We start from the raw sequence: 18,846 nt of genomic DNA on the forward strand, positions 1-18,846 counted from the left end.
TTAGTCTCTAAGAAAATTAAGCTATGAATGTCACTGACAGAGGGAGTCATACACACCAAAAGAATTTTGTCCTCAGTATGTTAGTCTCACACACTGAAGGAAACAGGTACATATCTTCTCAGATACTGTTAATTAACACCATCACCTTGAGTAAGTTGGGACTGTTATAGTCCTGAGCTTGATGTTATATGTGTGCAACCTCCAGAGATATTTTAACTGCTGGCACCACAGTGAACCCAGACATTGGATTTAAGAACTAGAAGGGAATGTTCTCATTTGAGAATGCCCATATTACCATGGGACAAAAGAAAGAGAGATATAATACATCTAGCAAACCATGTACATCAATGGTCATTATGAAGAGATGAGGTAAATTGCTGTGGGATGGTCTGTATGTCAAATGTGTTGCTGATTGGTCAATAAATAAATCACTGATTGACCCGTGGCCAGGCAGGAAGTATAGGCGGGACAAGGAGGAGAATAGAGCTGGGAAGTGGAAGGCTGAGTCAGGGAGACACTGCCAGCCGCCATCAGGACAAGGAAGATGTAAAGTACCGGTAAGCCACAAGCCACATGGCAAGGTATAGATTAAGAGAAATGGATTAATTTAAGCTGTAAGAACAGTTAGCAAGAAGCCTGCCATGGCCATACAGTTTGTAACCAATATAAGTCTCTGTGTTTACTTGGTCGGGTCTGAGCGGCTGTGGGACTGGCGGGTGACAGAGATTTGTCCTGACTGTGGGCCAGGCAGGAAAACTCTAGCTACAGTAAATATCTCAGAAATGCTTACAAATTAAATTTAAAAAAATATTATAAATATCAAAAGCACATGATTGTTTCATTCTGAGATTCACAGATGAATCACATGTTCAAAATTAGCTCAGGCAATAGGGGACTTGAAAGTCCCAGGGAGATAATTACATGAACATAACAATACATTGATGATGACATGATAGAGTTGAATATACTTTCATTATTGAAACCTAAAGAAAAAATTAATGGAACAATATACCTCAAACTATTAAAGTCTCCATATGAATAATATATAGCTTAAATTACAAAAAAGGGAAAATTATAATATGCACACACACACATACACACACACATTTCTAAACCATGTACATAAGGACATTGTGAAAAGCTCTGTCCTTATCCTGCGTAGTGCTAAAGTCCTAGCTAGAATACTAAAACTTCATAGACATAATGAGAATGCAACCCAAAACGGGAGGCATAAATTTTCTCTGTTAGCAGTACAGGACAGGGGATTTTCCTTCAAAACTTTAGATTCCATTATCAAGCACTTAGATTTGAAAATTCATTCCAAGAATATCACAGATATAAAAAAAAAAAAAACAATGAGAATGCTCTTAGCATTTCTCCATATCAACAACAAAATTATTGCAAAATACCTCAGGAAAAACTCATTTACAATTTCATTCAACAACAAAATACCTAAGAGGAAATTTAAGAAGGAAGGGAAAAACTATCACATTGAAAACTGGAAAGCTCTTGTCAGGTATAGTGGTCCTAATTGTTATTCCCAGCACTTGGAATATGGAATGAACAGGGTAAGAGTTCAAGGACAATCTAAGAAACATACCAAGTATAAGAGTAGTAAATTGATTCGAGGCCAGCCTGGACTACCAAGTGAGTTCCCGGAAAGGTGCAAAGCTACACAGAGAAACCCTGTCTCGAAAAACCAAAAAAAAAAAAAAAGAGTAGTAAATTGAAACAACAAACACTACAGAAAGAAAGAAAATGAGAATGTATGATATAAAATGACCTCCTATACATATAGATCATCATAATCAGTACTAAAAAAAATTGATGGAATTACCAGTAAATTTCAATAGATATAAAGTAATTACTATTTAACATTCAAACACAGTACACATATAAAATGGAAAAGTAACTCTAACACATTAGGGGGAACATAAAACATCACTCTAGACCATGCATTCTATACATAAAAAACATTTTATTATAATATTGAGTAGTAGATTCCTACAAGTCTTAATAAGAAAACACCACATTGTTGACACAAAACATACACAGAAACAAATGCAATATGACAGAAGACATAGAATAAAACATATAAAGTTACAAACACCCAAATGTCAAGCATGACAGTAAAACTTAATGAAACTGCTTTCCAAATAGTACTAATATAACAATTAGTTACATATTTATGCACTTACACTAGATTTTTCTATTTTGTCTTGAGAAAGAGAGAGTATATTTCTTCCTATAAATGACCAATTCTCCTACCTAATATCTATGTATAAGTATCATAATACTTTCTACATGAAATTATCACAGAAGAGAAAAATTTAAAAATTTTAGCTTTGACTTTAAAATGATATTCCCAATCAGAGGATTAGCCAAGATTTCTTCACAACATTTTGAATCCTCATGCATATTAGCCCTCAACAAAATTAATTACTTTGCCTTACTGAAGAATCTCATCCATCTTATATTGGTGTAAGGAGCATCCTCATACAAGACCCATGTGTACACTCTCCCCTTGGCAGTTTATATCCTACAATGCAACAATTACAGTTTCTCAGTGAAAAAGAAAAGCAGAACACATTATTTAATTGTAAAGGCAATACACAGCTAGCACACAATTCAGATGCAAGTATTAAAAATAGGTAAAAAACACTGTTGCAGATGATGAAATAGCTGATCAAAAGACAGTCAACAGTGTGGACTAACTCCTGGTTGTGTTTATAAACATTAAATAGCACTTGAGGTACTGTGTTGATTCTGAGATCTTTATGGGCCTTTGTGATTAAGAATGATTATTGGTTCTTTATGCAACACATTCAATTCCAGGGAATTTTGTTCAATTGGCAGGTACTCAGATGTGTGGGTGGCTCATAGTGTATGTTCTTTTTGTCTTTGGACATCAAATACGTGAGGATATGACTCCCTATCATGGACATACATGGAAATAAGCTATGCCATGTATGGGCTTTTCCTTACTTCCACCTCAAATTTGCTTTTGAGTGTCTGAAGTAAGCCTAGTAAACTATATCAAATGGGGATTAGAGAAAAGGTTTGGTGAACTGGGCACTTTAGCAAATTTGGCTGAAAGGCAACATGTCTGGGTCCTTCATGTCCACTGACATAAATGGAGTCATGAGGGATACTGAAGAGAAGAATTATCATAGATGAAACTTCTCCTTATTTCACCCAAACATAGGAACTCAGATGCAGAGCCCTAGGCCAGAAATTGTTTAACAATTCTCCAGAGGAGAACAACAGGCTGAGAAGAAAAGTGTTGACAGTCATAAATACACTCCTTAGAAGATGCTAGAGTAATAAAAAGAGAGACAAGTGGGACCACACATGCAGAATTGATACATGGGGTTCCACTTGATGTTTCACACTGCACTTTTGCTCAGGCTCACAGCTTTTGTGACATGATAAATATGTTCTCTTTGACTTTTGTCTTCTTGGTTCTAATGCTTTCCTCCCTTTCCTGCTGCTTGACTGATCCCAAGTGCTTTTTGAGAATAAAAGACAAGGAAAACCAGGATGGAGATAAGGAACTTGATTGTTTCTTTTCCATTTATACTAAGATTGGACACGTGAAGAATGACCACTTCAGTGGAAATCTAGACAAGCAGTAAGCACTTCATTTATTTTGCATTAAATGTCATGATAAATAATGAGTACAATATCTACTACTACTTAGACCATCATTCTCTTTGTCTTCTGTCTGTTTTGTACTCCCTCACTACATAGAACATAAGCAAAGTCTTACTGGTAATAATTTCACTGTTTTTACTGGTAAAGGATATTTGGTGTCCATCTTTCTAGCATCACATTTTCCAGAGAGAAATTGAAATAGATAAACAACTTACCATTATCCTAGAGTGATACCCATTGAGTGACATTTGCCACTTCTAGGTGTGTCATGGTTCTCCTAGGAAACAAACCCTCAAACCCAGCATTTTACTCAGTTCTTGAAGGCTGCTGTAAACTATTGTTTATGAGGTCTAACAATGTTTCATCTATTAACACAGAATACCCAGTTCCCGAGCATAGTACAATGGGTACATCCAACATGACCTATGGGTACCTAACTTTAGAAGATACTTTGGGTTTTGTGCAAATAATCTACCTGCCATACATTTATCACTGCTGTGTTGTGTGACTTTTTGCAGATGAAGTTGAGGATGGGAACAAAGTACCTACTCATTATGAGAACTTTGTGCTTCCTTTCCATTCTGTTTCATATGCACAGCCACATTTTTCTTGTGTTAACAATGACAAGAGTCGGGGTCTTAGGGTGCAAGTCCATGGATCATCCATCCATTTAGGGTATTCCATTAGAGCATTTGTTTGCCTGCTAGAAGATGGGAGGCCACTGCAAGCAGTTATCTCCTAATTCCCCTTTCACGTGCCATAATAAATGATGTTGACTATCATAATGGCTCACATGTCAGACAGAGGGAAGAAAGTTACAAATTTGGCCATTTCTCACTATTAAAGCACATTTACTTATTTTAAATTTTCTTATATTATTTTCCCTGACTAATTTTCACCTGTGATAGCTATTCTGCATTTATCTCTCTTTTAAAAACTACTTCAAATATGCTAAAGTATGTATTATGTTTATATGCATACATCACACTCTGATTTTTGTGTTTGATAATCATTTTTTCTTTATTCATGAGTGTTCTATAGTATTTGACATTTGTGATTGGGAAGAAAATTGTAATAAAAAATATGCTGTAGAAATTTTCTTTGGATGACTCTTGAATATAGGACATTGTTATATGTGTGGCAAAGAGCACGGTGGACCTGATAGTTTGAGACATGGCTGTGTTTCATTTGTAATAGTATAGCAATGAATGAAATTCAAAGTAGAGCAGAATGATGTAAACTGTAGAATAAATGTGAAAATATTCTCAAGTAAAGAAAACAATGGTAAAATTCATAAAATTTCTTGATTGCTGGTATATTTATCAAAAATATCCTTAGGAATGATGGTTACTGAAGAATTAGAGAAAAGGATCATATCATCATATTGGTTAAATTCAAAAAGCAACACAGAGTGAAATTAAATAATGATGAGATGATTCATATATCCAAGATCAGATATAGATAAGAATGATCTAAGGGATAGTGCAGTAAAGTTTGACATAAAAATCTTCATTATGGCTGGGTGGCAGTGGCACATGCCTTTAATCTCAGCATGTGGGAGGCAGAGGCAGGCAGATCTCTGTGAATTTGAGGCCAGCCTGGACTACAGAGTGAGTTCTAGGAAGGGCACCAAAGCTACACAGAGAGACCTTGTCTTGAAAAACCAAAAAGAAAAAAAAAAACCTTCATTACAGATGAGGCTTAAAAACATGTCATGTTACTAAAGTGCATGTGACACCCTAGACATTAGAGGAAAAATTTATCATCCAGGGAGTCAAACTGATGAAATATGCAATCCCTGCTTTTATAAACACTGCGATCTCAACTGATGGACCAATGTGCTTCAGTGACATAAACTCTCTTTGATAAGAGCACTGAATTTTTTTTCTGAAAAACTCAAAGTTGAAATACTTTCTCTATTCAGACTTACAAAATTATGAGGCACAAAATAAAACAGGTCCAAAGAAACATTTTCATTTTTACTAACTAAAGAGAGCTCAATATTGCATAACAAGGTAACTATTCTTTATCTAGATTTCTGTCTTTAAATTTATACAAATACATTACACATAAGGTCAATACTAGTTATGAAAGAAAGTATAAATGTCACCATAAATGTCTCAAGTGTACAGGAAATGTGGTATAGTTCTGATAATTTCTTCATATTGTTCTTAATATATATGTACACTCATTAAATATAGGGTTGCATACTTATTTCACTGTTAAATATCATAAAGTATATTTTCAAAATAACGATATGTTTCTGCTTATGTGAAATGGCTACACAGAAGACTTTAATGTTTCTCAATTTAAGGTTATTATATCAGTCATATTTTTCTGTCATGATTAGGAACATGATAGATACTTGATAAGAAAAATGAGTTTGTGTGTAAAATCTTAGAATGTAGATCAGGCTATATGGTATTTCCTCTAGTAGGATAGAAATAGAATTATATATTAAAGGGAGAAAAAAATTGACCTTCTAGATGATGGCTATAATTCAATCAAATAAAAACATACTCATTATAGCAAATAGATATCTTTTGTGGAATATATCATAGTATGAATAGACATTCTTCCTCATGAGTTACTAGTAATAGATTTAATGATATTTTAGAGCTGTGGCATAGAAACCTAGCTCCTATAAAATTAATTTAAATTTTTCACCATTTGTTGTACAAAAGCAGTACATAACATTTAGTATTTATAATTTACTGTATCATGTTTGGAATAATAGCCATTATCTACCTTATTTTATAACAAAATTTTACATTAATTGCTCTTTAAGAGACCATCCATTTTGCAATATTTTTCAGTGTTATACAATACTTACAAATTGTTTTAGGATTATGTGGTTCTCTATCAGTGAAAAAGTATTCCTGTGATTCTTGTTTATCACAAATATTATTGAGTCAAGAATGTTTAAGGCAAGAAGATGATGAATGTTAGAAAAGAATAAAATATTATAATACTTCATCATATTCAACTGTCAAACATACTATGCCATGGTAGTGAACATAGAAAAATAGACATAACCCAGTTTTACTCCTTGTTTTGCTGCAAGATTAGCATGACCTCTGGGATATATTTAGTGAGAAATTATAGTATTTCAGGTAATTTGTGCTATATGCATTTGCTTTTATCTTTAATTGTATAATACAGTAAATATACTGGACCAATATCTGCAGGATGTATCAGATGCAATCTACCCACAATATTAAGTGTTTCCCAATACCTCATCATATAATTACACTTCTGAATTTGGGCATATTTTCTTGGTGTGTAGTTTAAGAAACTAGATTTTACACATACCAACTCTTTTGATGCCATCCTTAAAATAAATTACAGTGGAAGAAAATAACCAGGTGCTGAACAGGCTTTTATTAAACCATTAAGCTATAGCAAGGCTAGAAGTGTTACAACTCAAGAAAAACTACAGAAGTGTGCTGTATTGTTGGTAGAATAATAGCAAAACCTTGAGGTTAGCTTTTAAGGCTCCAAGTCATTGCAGGTGGGATATTTATAATTTGAACATGCTGTGTGATGCAACCTGTAAAAACATGCAAATGTAGAATACAGTTTTCATCTACTTTGAGGTGCTGTCCATTAGAAGAAGTGAAACGCATCTCCTTATCCTGTCAGTGGACTGTAACAAAATGTCATCGTTTTGCCTTTAAGCCTTGTACAATAGCTAATCATAATTTCTGTAGCTGAGAAAATGAATTTTAATGACTTTAGTTATGTATTTGAACATGAAATTTGATTGGTGGAAGAAAGAAAAGGACTCTTATGTACTGGTGGCCTTTGGGAGAGCCTGCTCCAAGATGCCTCCAGGGTATGCAAAAAAATCCACTAATGCACTGAGATTTAGATTTTTCTCTCTGAGCAGTAAATAAGGAAACACACACTTTCTGATGGTAACTTTCTCTTTTACTTCATCCTAAACAATCTCTATCTGAAAAATCTCTCTGTTGTACACAGTTATATTCTGTACACACAGCTACAAAACACTCTTTACATACACACATCTCTCATGCAGCCACATATCTCTACACAGAGTTACATCTCTTTTCTATATAGTTCCATATCTCTATATACATATATCTCTTTTAGACACACTTCTTCTCTCTACTCTGCTACATTCATTTACACACTACTATATCACTCATTTACTCTTCACTCACTCACTCACTCACTCACTCACTTACTCATTTGCACTCTCCCTCATTCACTCTCCTCTACACAAACTCTCTGTCCTATATGCACATCTCTGTCCTACATACACATACTGTCTGTCTCCACAGCAAAATCTCTGGATAAATATTGATTATATTATCAGGGTCACAAAGCATTTCTTGAGTAAACAATAAGAGACAGGGCCATTCTGATACATAGAAGGAATCACACAGTGTCTCTCAGGCTTGGGAGGTCACACTGACTGGGCATAGGGAGTAAAGCAGGCACATAGCTCTGAGTGGTCAGGGTTCCCAGACAGAGAGTGACATTGAAATTCAGGACTTAAACAACAAACAGTTAGTTGGCTGAACCTTTAGTAGGAGTACATACAGACAGCCAGTTGCTCAGGGAGTTTATGTCTTAATGTTATCAACCAGACTTTGGTTCAACAAACAGATACCTGAGAGCTTGCTCTTGTGTTATTTGTCTCCAGGAGCAACTAGTCTATTTCAGATTTGAAAAGAAATGACATTGTAGCTGAGAATATTGTCATTTTCTTCTCATGTCAATCTGAGTAATGAAAAATTTCCTAGTATTATTTCTATTCATCAAAATTATACAGCCTAAGCAGAAATCATCTTCCTGATCATCTACAGCTATATGTGTACCCATGCAGTAGATGAAATATATTCATGAGATAAACACACAGCAATGGGAAAATACCCATAGCTGTTTTTATGAAAGATATGTAGAAGTACACGAGAGAGATTACAGACAGAAGAAACCAGTTTTCAGAGTCTGTGTTCCTGTAAGCCTTACTGATGAGATTTCTTCATCAGATAATTATTCATTTGGTAGTTCAACACCTGAATCATTAATTGTCATATGCTGTATATTCCCATGGCCTATCACTTATATATATTTTATTTGTCTGAATTTCCATTATTGCTATAGTTTAGATGTGAGATCTGTTCAAATGATCATACACTTGATGACTGAAATTCAAGTTGGCACAGTATGTGTGTGCTACACTTAGCAGGAGATTTCAATTATTGTCAGTCAGTGTGTACCCTCCATTGGAACTATCCAATCCCAATTTTCACTATACATTTTCTCCTGATTATCATAGCCATAATGTAAATGTTTTTGGCCATTCCTCTCTTCCATGTGGATGCATAATGGAAAAAAATGGGTGAAAGGAATAAATAAAACTCATTTACATTGAATGAAATTTCAGAAGTTTTGATACTAGCTTTACCTATTCTGTACTGAAGCTGATTGCCTGAGGTACTCTTTCTTGTTAGTCCTTTAGGAGGTTCCCACAACAGGTTTTGTGCATATTAACTCCCTCCACCAACTCTTCTTAAATGTATTCCTTCATCCCTAACTAAACAATTACATGTCTTTTTCAAAAAGTCTTTCAAAAACAATTTCTGCTTCCCAGATATTCTTGGATGTGTCATCTTCCAATAGAGAATGGTCAAGTTACCTTGGGCTGTACTCTTGAAGAAAACAGTGTCTCCTCACAACACCCAAATATTGCTCAAATAATGGAATTTTCTGTCCAATTTCCCTCTACATGCTGGAATATGATTTGCCTATACTTTCAAAGATTTTATGGAAACTGTCAAAGCTATTGTAATTTCATATGCAGAGCTGCCCTGCTGTAGCCAGAAGATAATGTTTTGTTGTTGTTATCTATCTTGTCTGATGCTGACAAAATATCTGCATTCTCTTTCCCAGTGATCCTTGGATCCTTGATCATGAAACAGGGATATATTAGGTACTGAGCATTCTATAGTCTCCTAGTCTCTAAACCTAAGCTAGTTGCGGTTCTCTGTTTTAAGCAAAATCTATTGCAAAGTTTCAAGATGAAAGAGAGAAGATGTATTCATTGATAGGTATAATGATAAGTTATTAGGAATTAGTTTAATCTGTTGTGTATCAGATTCCTACTTGATAGAAACATTCCATCTCCTAGGGAAGCTCCTTAAGCAAAAAAGTAAACAACTCAAAGTAGAGTCAAGAAGTCCACAAAACTGACAGGATTTCTTTCTCCTGAGAAAACTCTAAGACAAGCACAGCTGTATGATAGTAGCACATATCAGCCAATCAGTCCAGAAAGATGCATAATCTACTCTAGCTCCCAACAAGAGTTCAGAGCAATTGATCCAGCTGGAAAGATGACTTTCTAATCTATTTAGCTGCCTGAAGATAGTTCACTGTGCTCCAGTTTGATAATGTTGGTGAGTGATCACAAATAGTGTGATGAGCTTAGCTGTTACAACTGAACCTCAGTCATTTTTTATCCTGTTACTAACTCCTCACCCATATTCCTATAAATAATATGAATAAATGTCATTTGTTCACAAGTTAGACCTTGGTGATATCCATACTTCAATCTTTTGTGGGTTTCTTGTCTGGGTGTGTGTGGGTATGTGTGTTTCTTCCCAGGAAACCTTTATCACCTTACATAATGGGCATGAGGACAGGGATCCCATTTAAAAAATGTTTTAGCAGGAAAGAGTCCATGTTCCTTTCTATGGCAGCAATACATGCAACTTAGTCTCAGCAGCCTCTTAGGGGAGCATTAACAATATAAATTCTGATAACAATGTCCTTGTCTGTATAGAACGTGTTAATATGCCCTTGCAGTATGGCAGCCATTATATAGTTCTTACTATGCTAGTGAGATAGGTAACTAAGGCTTAGCCATCAAAATTAGTACAGTCTTTGGGGTAAATCCCAGGATGGCAGTCTTCTATGTGGTTTGAGATGGCATGCCTGGGTGATGAGTTGGGTCTACTCTATAATGCAGAGATGTCCTATAAACAGTTAAAAGTTTAGAGGAAGTACTACAATCTTTATGTTTAGTGCACAAGGATTAATAATGTAGGCCAGGAGCAACTGAGGCTTCCCTGGTCCCTGTTGTGTGTAGTTACAAAAGCATGTGAGGCTGAGATGGCATTGAAGCAGAAAATTGCTTATATAAAAGAGAAATTACAAGAAGATAGAGATGTGGCTAGCATCCTCAAGGTTTTGTATCATCTGGCAAATACATTAGATAAATGGGAGAATGAGAGAGCAGTGGTAAATGTCATAAAAGATAGCACTCAAGTCTAAACATTAGTACATAAAAAACCAGAAACAGAAACAAACAAACAAAAAATATCGAGTGGAAAATCCAATATTCAGGAGAAAACTTGAAACATATTCCATTAAAGAAAATGAGAGCAATCAGGAAACACCCAGAGTTTATACTATTTGAACTAGAGAAGCCTTATAAAACAACAGTCACAAAGCTTATCAGAGAGAGAGTGGTTAGTGAGTCTGAGGGATAAGGGAGTAGAAGAGATCACTCTGATTGCTCTGAAGGTAGAAAACTTGAGGCTCAAAGCATAAGTCATGCTTAGTTTCTCTTCCTGCCTGCAATGTTCAGATAAGGTATAAGCACTTAGCTATGGCTTGAAGGTCATTCTCATTTGCCTGTTGCAATGCTCCCCACCATGACGTTCATGAACTAACCCTAAGTCTGTAAGCAACATCAATTAAATTAAATGCTTTCTTTTGTGAGTTGCCTTGGCCTTGTCTCTCTACAGATATAAAAAAGAAACTAAGACAAGTATATATTTTTGTACAGCAAAATGGTATATGAGAGGTAGAGATAGTTTGACTAGTCAAGAACTCCCCCAAGAGCCAGGTACAGTAATTCAAGAGTCAACAACTACTGCTACCAAGAACATCTTGAAACCAGGGTGCCAACAGGTACAATGTGGCTATGTTCTCCATTGTTTATAAGTAGGGATGAGTATTTTAAATCAAAAGCAATAAGAGTTCACAAAAGAAATATCAGAAAGCTCCATGAAAATCTCTAGGATATGGAATTGTAATAGCTCACAGAAAAGGATTGAGGGTTATAAAAAACTAAGCAAGTCCCTTCCATTCATGTTATTTTTTCACCCAACCTTGATCTGAAAAAAAGTAATTTGTATACATCAATGGAACATTTCCATGCTGTATTAGACCTCAATTATTTTTTTACTTTAGTGTCTTCTTAGCTGTGAAAAACTGAGGTAACCTGAAACTTGATCAGATCAAATGACAATGGACTTCAGAGTGCTTCATGAAGGTATCTTTGAAACCTCACTATTTGTTATGGAATAATGGATCAGAATGTTTCTTTCTCCTGCCCATCATCTAGAAAAAGTTCATTACATTATCTATTCTCTGAGAGATAATGATACATGTTTAGAAAAGCATCCAAAGGACATACAGGTAAATCTAAAATAATGGTAATGGAAGATTAATCTGCACAATATTCAAGGGCCAAGAACAGCTAGAAAATTTTGGGAGTCATAATGGCCTGGTAAATATGTATAGGATACCTGACAATGTTTTTGACAAAATATTACAATAGTCTGTTCCTGTAAATATAAAGGATCTACACAAATTTTGATGGATTTTGTTATATTGGTAGATTTTCATATCCCATCATTCCCAAGATTACTGTACTCTGTGTAGCTTAATAAAGAATAATGTTATATTTAATTGGGACAAAAAGGCTCAAGATGCTTTTGAGCAGAATAATACCATTGTAGAGCAAGATAAGCACCTGTGTTCCACACTACCCCAGTGTCCCTTCCCATTAGAAATCACCAGACATTCAGTAGGATATAGCTGGGGAAAATACAACTTGAGCAAATGGTTTCTTCAGGATTTTGGTCTCTGTCCTGGAAAGAACTAGAAGCCTGGTGCACAGTACTAGAACAGCAACTGTTGCCATTACATAAAGCATCACATAAGATCAAATTTATAACTGGTCTTACCTCAGTGACCTGAAAAAGCAGTATAACAAATAAAAGGCTAAACTGAAGAGTTTCTGGATAAACCTCTTTTTGGTGGGACACAAACTTAATCTTTGCAAATGTGGTATTTATACTTACAGAAATAATGCATGGTGTTTGCAAGCCATATCACCAATCTCATGCAGGCTTTCCTAGAACCAGTGTCTTTAAAGCCATTGAAAAGTCCCCAGTTAATGAAACAACAGCTAAACTAAATAAAGTACTTTAAGGGATAATCCCCATCCCATTTGATGCCTGGTACACAGAAGGTGTTCATACACACACCTAACAAGAATGAGTTGCTATATCAATGCAAATGAACACAGGTACCATGTGGCTTGAAAAGAAAAAAGTAACAATTAACAGAGTTAAAAGCAGTATTGATAGAGGTAACTCATGATAGTTGGTCTATGGTAATCTGTACTGACACCTGGGCTATAGTCAGATGCATCAAAAAGGATGTCTATGTAGCAAAAGTAGTACTGACAGTTACTGAGTCTGCCACTGTGGGACAAATGTGGAAAGAACTATATAATGAAGATCAACAGAAATCAGAACCCATGGTAGTTTTCCATGTGGCATTCCACAGCCAATTAAGTCTTCTGGAAATCAGGAAGCAGATATTAACAAATTATGGGCCATTTGGTCCTCTTGGATGATGCTCACTAAGTCCATGGAAAGTCTGGTCAGAGGGGAGCCAACATAGATTTGAAAATATTTAAAGTTACTGGTGTTCATGTGAAATATTCTGGTATTTTACATGCAGTCCAAACATGTAGAGCCTGTTCCTGATTACAGCCTTAAAAAATGGATGCCCTGATGGGACATACACAAAAATCAACCTGTTTTGCATGAGATTGGCAGATAAACTTCATAAGGTATATACCTCTCAGTGAGAGATGAAATTATTCCTTCATTTGTAAAGTCACTGCCACAAACCTCTTACAAGCATTCCCATCAATGTCCACAGGTGAAACCACCATTAACTATCTCACCTAATAAAGAGTCATGCATGAGTGTCTACAAAGAATTGGTAGTGAATGAAGTAACCATTTCACTAACATTGATGTACATAATTAGACTGAAGACAACCAGGTACAATGGTACTTCCACTTACCATACTACTTCATTGGGGCTGGGTCAATTAAAAGGGGGGATATGTTGTTAAAACAACACCTAAAAAGTTAAAACCGAAATATATAACCTACATGGGTAGAAATGGACACTCCAAGAAGCCATAAATGTATTGAATGTAAATCAACGTGCCAGAGGTAGGCTATGCCCCTATGAATTGTTTGCAAGGGAGTCAGTCCCCTGGCATATCACAACCCAATAACGCTACAGCTATTGCTGTTGGTTATGCCAGAACTGTAAGGTAAGACCCTGTTGCTGAAAACACCACACATTTTCACTACAGAACTGGGATTGAACTGGGAAAACCTATTGTGCTACCTGGCCCTCACATTGAAAGATGGAACAATGAAGGTGCTGGTGGAGAATTGTCACCAATATTCTTCTTGGCTATGGCCCTTACATGCTCAAATACTGACATCCCAGATAGGATGTGCTTCTTTGTGTGATTTTGAACCAACTATCATGACTAACGCCAATAGCCTTTGATTGGGTTTAAGGCCAGTTCCATAAGAGGAAATTCATACTATATGAATTTATATAGTACTATAAACCAGAACAAAATTCATGCCTGGGTGGTTCTATATGAGGGAGCAGTGTCTAGTGTTTTATTAAATACATGTGATGCAAAACATATCTTGGAGATTTTGTTACATCATAGTAAAGTGACAAACATAAGATTAATACTAAAATCAATTATTTAGAGTGCATGCACTTTATTTTTATTTAAAACAATATAATAAATTTATATATAAATATAAAATATTACTAATTAAATGTGGTCAAATACTCAAAGAAAGATTGTGTTTACTATATTACAGTTCTCTGTGTGTATGTTTCTCATTCCTGAAATCTTTATAACACGAAATACAATTGCAATTTTCTGGAAATTTTCAGTTAATTTTTTTCTGAAATATTTTTTTAAATTTTATTCTTCTCTCATGCAATACATCCTAAATGATGTCTCCACTACATATCCCCCACCCCTCCTGTTCCCCAAATCTGCTGTTCCTCTATTTCACTTCAGAAAAGAGAAGGTGCCGGGCAATGGTGGCACATGCCTTTAATCCCAGCACTTGGGAGGCAGAGGCAGGTGGATCTTTGTAAGTTCAAGGCCAGCCTAGTCTCCAAAGCAAGTTCCAGGAAAGGCACAAAGCTACACAGAGAAACCCTGTCTTGAAAAACCAAAAGAAAAAAAAAAGAGAAGGTATCCCAGTGATATAAGTTGAACTTGACATAATATGATGCAATAAGACTAGGCATATACCCTCTTATTAAAACTGGACAAAGCAACCCACTAGAGGAAACAGTCCATGTGCAGGAAAAAGAGTCAGAGATACCTCCTCTCCCATTGTTAGGAGCCAAAAAAAAAAAAACCCACAAGCTAAAGAACCACAGCATGTATGAAGAAAGTCTGGTACAGGTTCTGTATTTGCTGCTTCAGTCTCTTGGAACCCTTATGGGCCCTGCTCAGCTGGTTCTGTGGGTTGTGCTCTCATGGTATCCTTGACCCCTATGGCTTCTACAATCCTTTCTACCCCTCTTCTACAGAGTTTCCTTAGCTCTGTCTAATGTTTAGCTGTAGTCTCTCAACCTGCTCCCATCAGTTGCTGGAGGAATCTTCTCTTTAATGAATGTTGAGATAGGCACCAATCATATGAGTATAGCAGAATACCATTAGGAATGATTTCATGAATTTTTTTGTCAGTAATGTTTGGTTCTACTCTAGGTCTCTGAGGCATCCAACTTCCATATCCCAGCCATCCAGGCAGTGTCAGGCACAGGCTTCCTCTCATGATACTGGTCATAAGTTAGATTAGTCATTGGTTGGCCAATCCCACAATCTCTGAACCACTATTGCCCCTTGCAATAGACCAGGTAGCAGATCATGGATTTTATGGTTGGGTTGATATTTCAGTCCCACCACTTGGGTCCTAGCCTGGTTACAGAAGATGGCTGGTTCGGACTTCATCTTCTCCATTGCATTCCTTGTCAGGGTCAACCTCCTAAGTTCCTGGATGTTTCCACTGAACTACATTTCCATATTGCCCCTTAAATACCCACCTATTTCAGCAGTCTCTCTCTGTACTCTCTTCCTCCATCCCTCTCCCTCAATTGATCCCACCTCTTCCCATCCTCACCCCTTCCCAATCCACACACAAAATCTATTATTTTTCCCTTCCCGAGGGATTCTAAGAACCCTCCTTGTTACTTAGCTTTGTCTGTGTTTTGCAGCATGATAATCATTTGCATAACAACAAATACTCACTTATAATAATACATATAAGTGCATATCACAGTACATATAATGTTTGTCTTGCTGGGTCTAAGTTGCCTCACTTCAGATGATTTTTTTTTCTAGTTCCAAACATTTGCCTGCAAATTTCATGATGTCATCTTTTCTAACAGCTGAGTAATATTTCATTGTGATAGTTTGAATATAATTGGGCCCCATAAGCTCATAGGGAGTGGCACTATAAAGGAGGTGTGGCTTCAGTGGAGTAGATATGGCATTTTGGAGGAAGTGTGTTACTGTGAGGACAGGATTTGAGGTTTACTATGCTCAAGTTACCACCCAGTGTCTCAGTCCACTTGCTGTTTTACTCTGATCAAGATGTAGTCAGCACCATGTCTGTATGCATGCTGCCCTGCTCCCCAACATGATGATAATGGACCAAACCTCTGAAACTATAAACTGCCACTTCAATTAAATGTTTTCCTTTAAATAAATTGCTGTAGTCATGGTGTCTCTTCACAGCTATACAAATCCTAACTAAGACAGAAATTGGTACCAAGGACTGGGGTATTACTGTGATAGACTGGACCATGTTTTTGTTTGGAGTAATATGGCCTTTGAGAGTTTGGGTTAGGAAAGCAATGGAATATTTTAAATGCTGCTTAATGGGCTGTACTATTAGGAGAATGGAAGACAGTGTCACAAAGAGTTATTTGAACTGTGGGGGTGCTGGGTCAAGTGGTTACAAAGGAGAAGAATATTAATATGTGGCCTAGAGATCATTCTTGCAGTATTTTGGTGATGGATGTGGCTTCTTTTTGCCCTTGTCTGAAGAGTCAGAATAAGGCTATAGTGAAGAGTTTTTGATTAATTTCTTTGGGAGGAAATTTTAAAACAACCTAATATAGACACTGTAATGTGGTTATTAGTGTTAACTCTGATGAAGATTTATAATAAAAAAGAGCAAGAAGAGCAAACAAAAATACAAAATGTGCAGATCGAGAAAAGGGTAATGAGGAAGTAGAATGGAGCTAATTTACGTGTTCAAGGAGATTAAAGGATGAAGAAATGAAATAATGGGAGTGATAACCTCAGGGCAAGAGATCACCCAGGTAAGTTTTCAACTTATGAAAAGGATTTAAAGAAAAGCTTAGAGCAGGGAGTGGTGGCGCACAAATTTAGTTCAAGCTCTTGGAAAGCAAAAGCTGTCATATCTCTGACTTTGAGGCCAGCCTGGTCTACAGATCAAGTTTCAGGACAACAAAGTTTACACAGTAAAAGACAAAAAGCTGGCAAAGATATAATTGAATGACAGGGCCATGATCCAGCCCCAGAAAGCAGCAGACCATGGTTATGTGGTTCTGGAGATAACAATAGAAGAAAGAGGCTATGAAATTTGTCCCTAGGCTAAGGAAAGCTGCTGAGTTAGGCATGTGTCAGGGGTGTCTCTGAATGGAGGCCTAGAGAGACCATTGCATGAACATTGCATAAAGCTGTGATTTTGAAGCCTGGATTGTCTTGAAGACCCCAAGATGTTATATATGCCAGAGTCATGGAATACCTGCAGAGGGAAGTTTGTGAAGAAGGAGTAGAACCAGACCAAGAGAAAGAAGTATGTTGCACTAAACAAAGCCAAAAGGAGTTGGAGATCTGAAGAGCACTTTGATGATCAGACATGGTGATACAGAGTTTGGAGTTTGCCCAATTGGTCTTGGTTTGTTCCAGTATTTCCTTGCTATGCTCCCTTCCCTGAATTTTGGAATGGTAATGTATATCCTGTGCCATTATATGTTACAAGCATGTGATCTGATTTTGATTTTAATTTTACAAGTGATTATAGTTAAGAAATTGCATGAATCTCAGAAGAGACTTTAAATTTTAGAACTGTAAATAAGTTTGGAACTGTTATAGACTATGGGAACTTTTGAAGTTGGACTGAATGCAATTTTGCATTATGATATGTCTACAAGACTTTGGGGACCAGGGAATGGAATGTGGTGGTGTGAAAGAAAATGATCCCCAAAGGTAGTGTCACCATTAGGAGATGTTGCTTTGCTGGAGTAGATCTAGACCTGTTAAATAAAGTGTCCCACTTATTTTTATTAAGAAAATTTTTATTCATTTTATATACCTATCAAAGATCCCCCCATTCTTTCCTCCCTTTCTTCCAGCCTCCCCCTCCCATCCCACCTCTCATTCCTTCCTACAAGGAGGTAAGGCCTCCCATGGAGAGGTACATTTAGTAGAGGCTATTCCAAGCTCCTCCGTCTGCATCAAGGCTTTGTGAGGTGTCCAAAAAAAAAATAAAATGTATCACTGTGGTGGTGGGCTTTGAAGTTTCATATATATACAAGATACTGCCCAATGTCTCAGACCATTTCTTGTTGCCTACAAGATGTAGGACTCTCTGTTACTTTTCCAGCACCATGTATGCCTGCATTCCACCATGTCCCACCATGATGATAATGGATTGAACTTCTGAACTGAAAGTGAGCCACTTCAATAAAATGCTTTTCCTTAGAAGGGCTGTCATGGTCATGGTGTCTCTTCACAGCAGTAGAAACCTTAACTAAGAGAGAAGTTGATTTTTATAGGGTATTAGAGTTAAGAGAGTGCATAAATGTCAGAAAAGACTTTGGACAATTAAACATTGTTGAAAGGACTTTTGAAGTAAGACTAAATGCATTTTGATATTGTAAAAGCTTGTGGGGGCCAGGAAGTAGAATGTGATAGTTTGAATGTGATTGGCCCCCATAAGTGCATAGGGAGTGGCAAAATTAGGAGGTGTGGTTTTCTTGCAGCTGG

General features: G+C 36.5%; 1 protein-coding gene across 1 annotated transcript in view; it reads left to right on the forward strand.

Annotated features, from left to right (window-relative positions):
* Positions 1-3,425: 3,425 nt before the first annotated feature.
* Positions 3,426-18,846, forward strand: part of LOC128094269 (vomeronasal type-2 receptor 116-like) — a 30,591-nt gene continuing 15,170 nt past the window's right edge. The window contains exon 1 of the mRNA XM_052712509.1: positions 3,426-3,631. Within this exon, the coding sequence (XP_052568469.1) occupies positions 3,426-3,631 (206 nt within the window). The remainder of the gene's footprint in view (positions 3,632-18,846) is intronic.

Source organism: Peromyscus californicus, unplaced genomic scaffold (genome assembly GCF_007827085.1).
Source record: "Peromyscus californicus insignis strain IS unplaced genomic scaffold, ASM782708v3 Scaffold_4__1_contigs__length_199733344, whole genome shotgun sequence".
Lineage (NCBI taxonomy): Eukaryota > Metazoa > Chordata > Mammalia > Rodentia > Cricetidae > Peromyscus > Peromyscus californicus.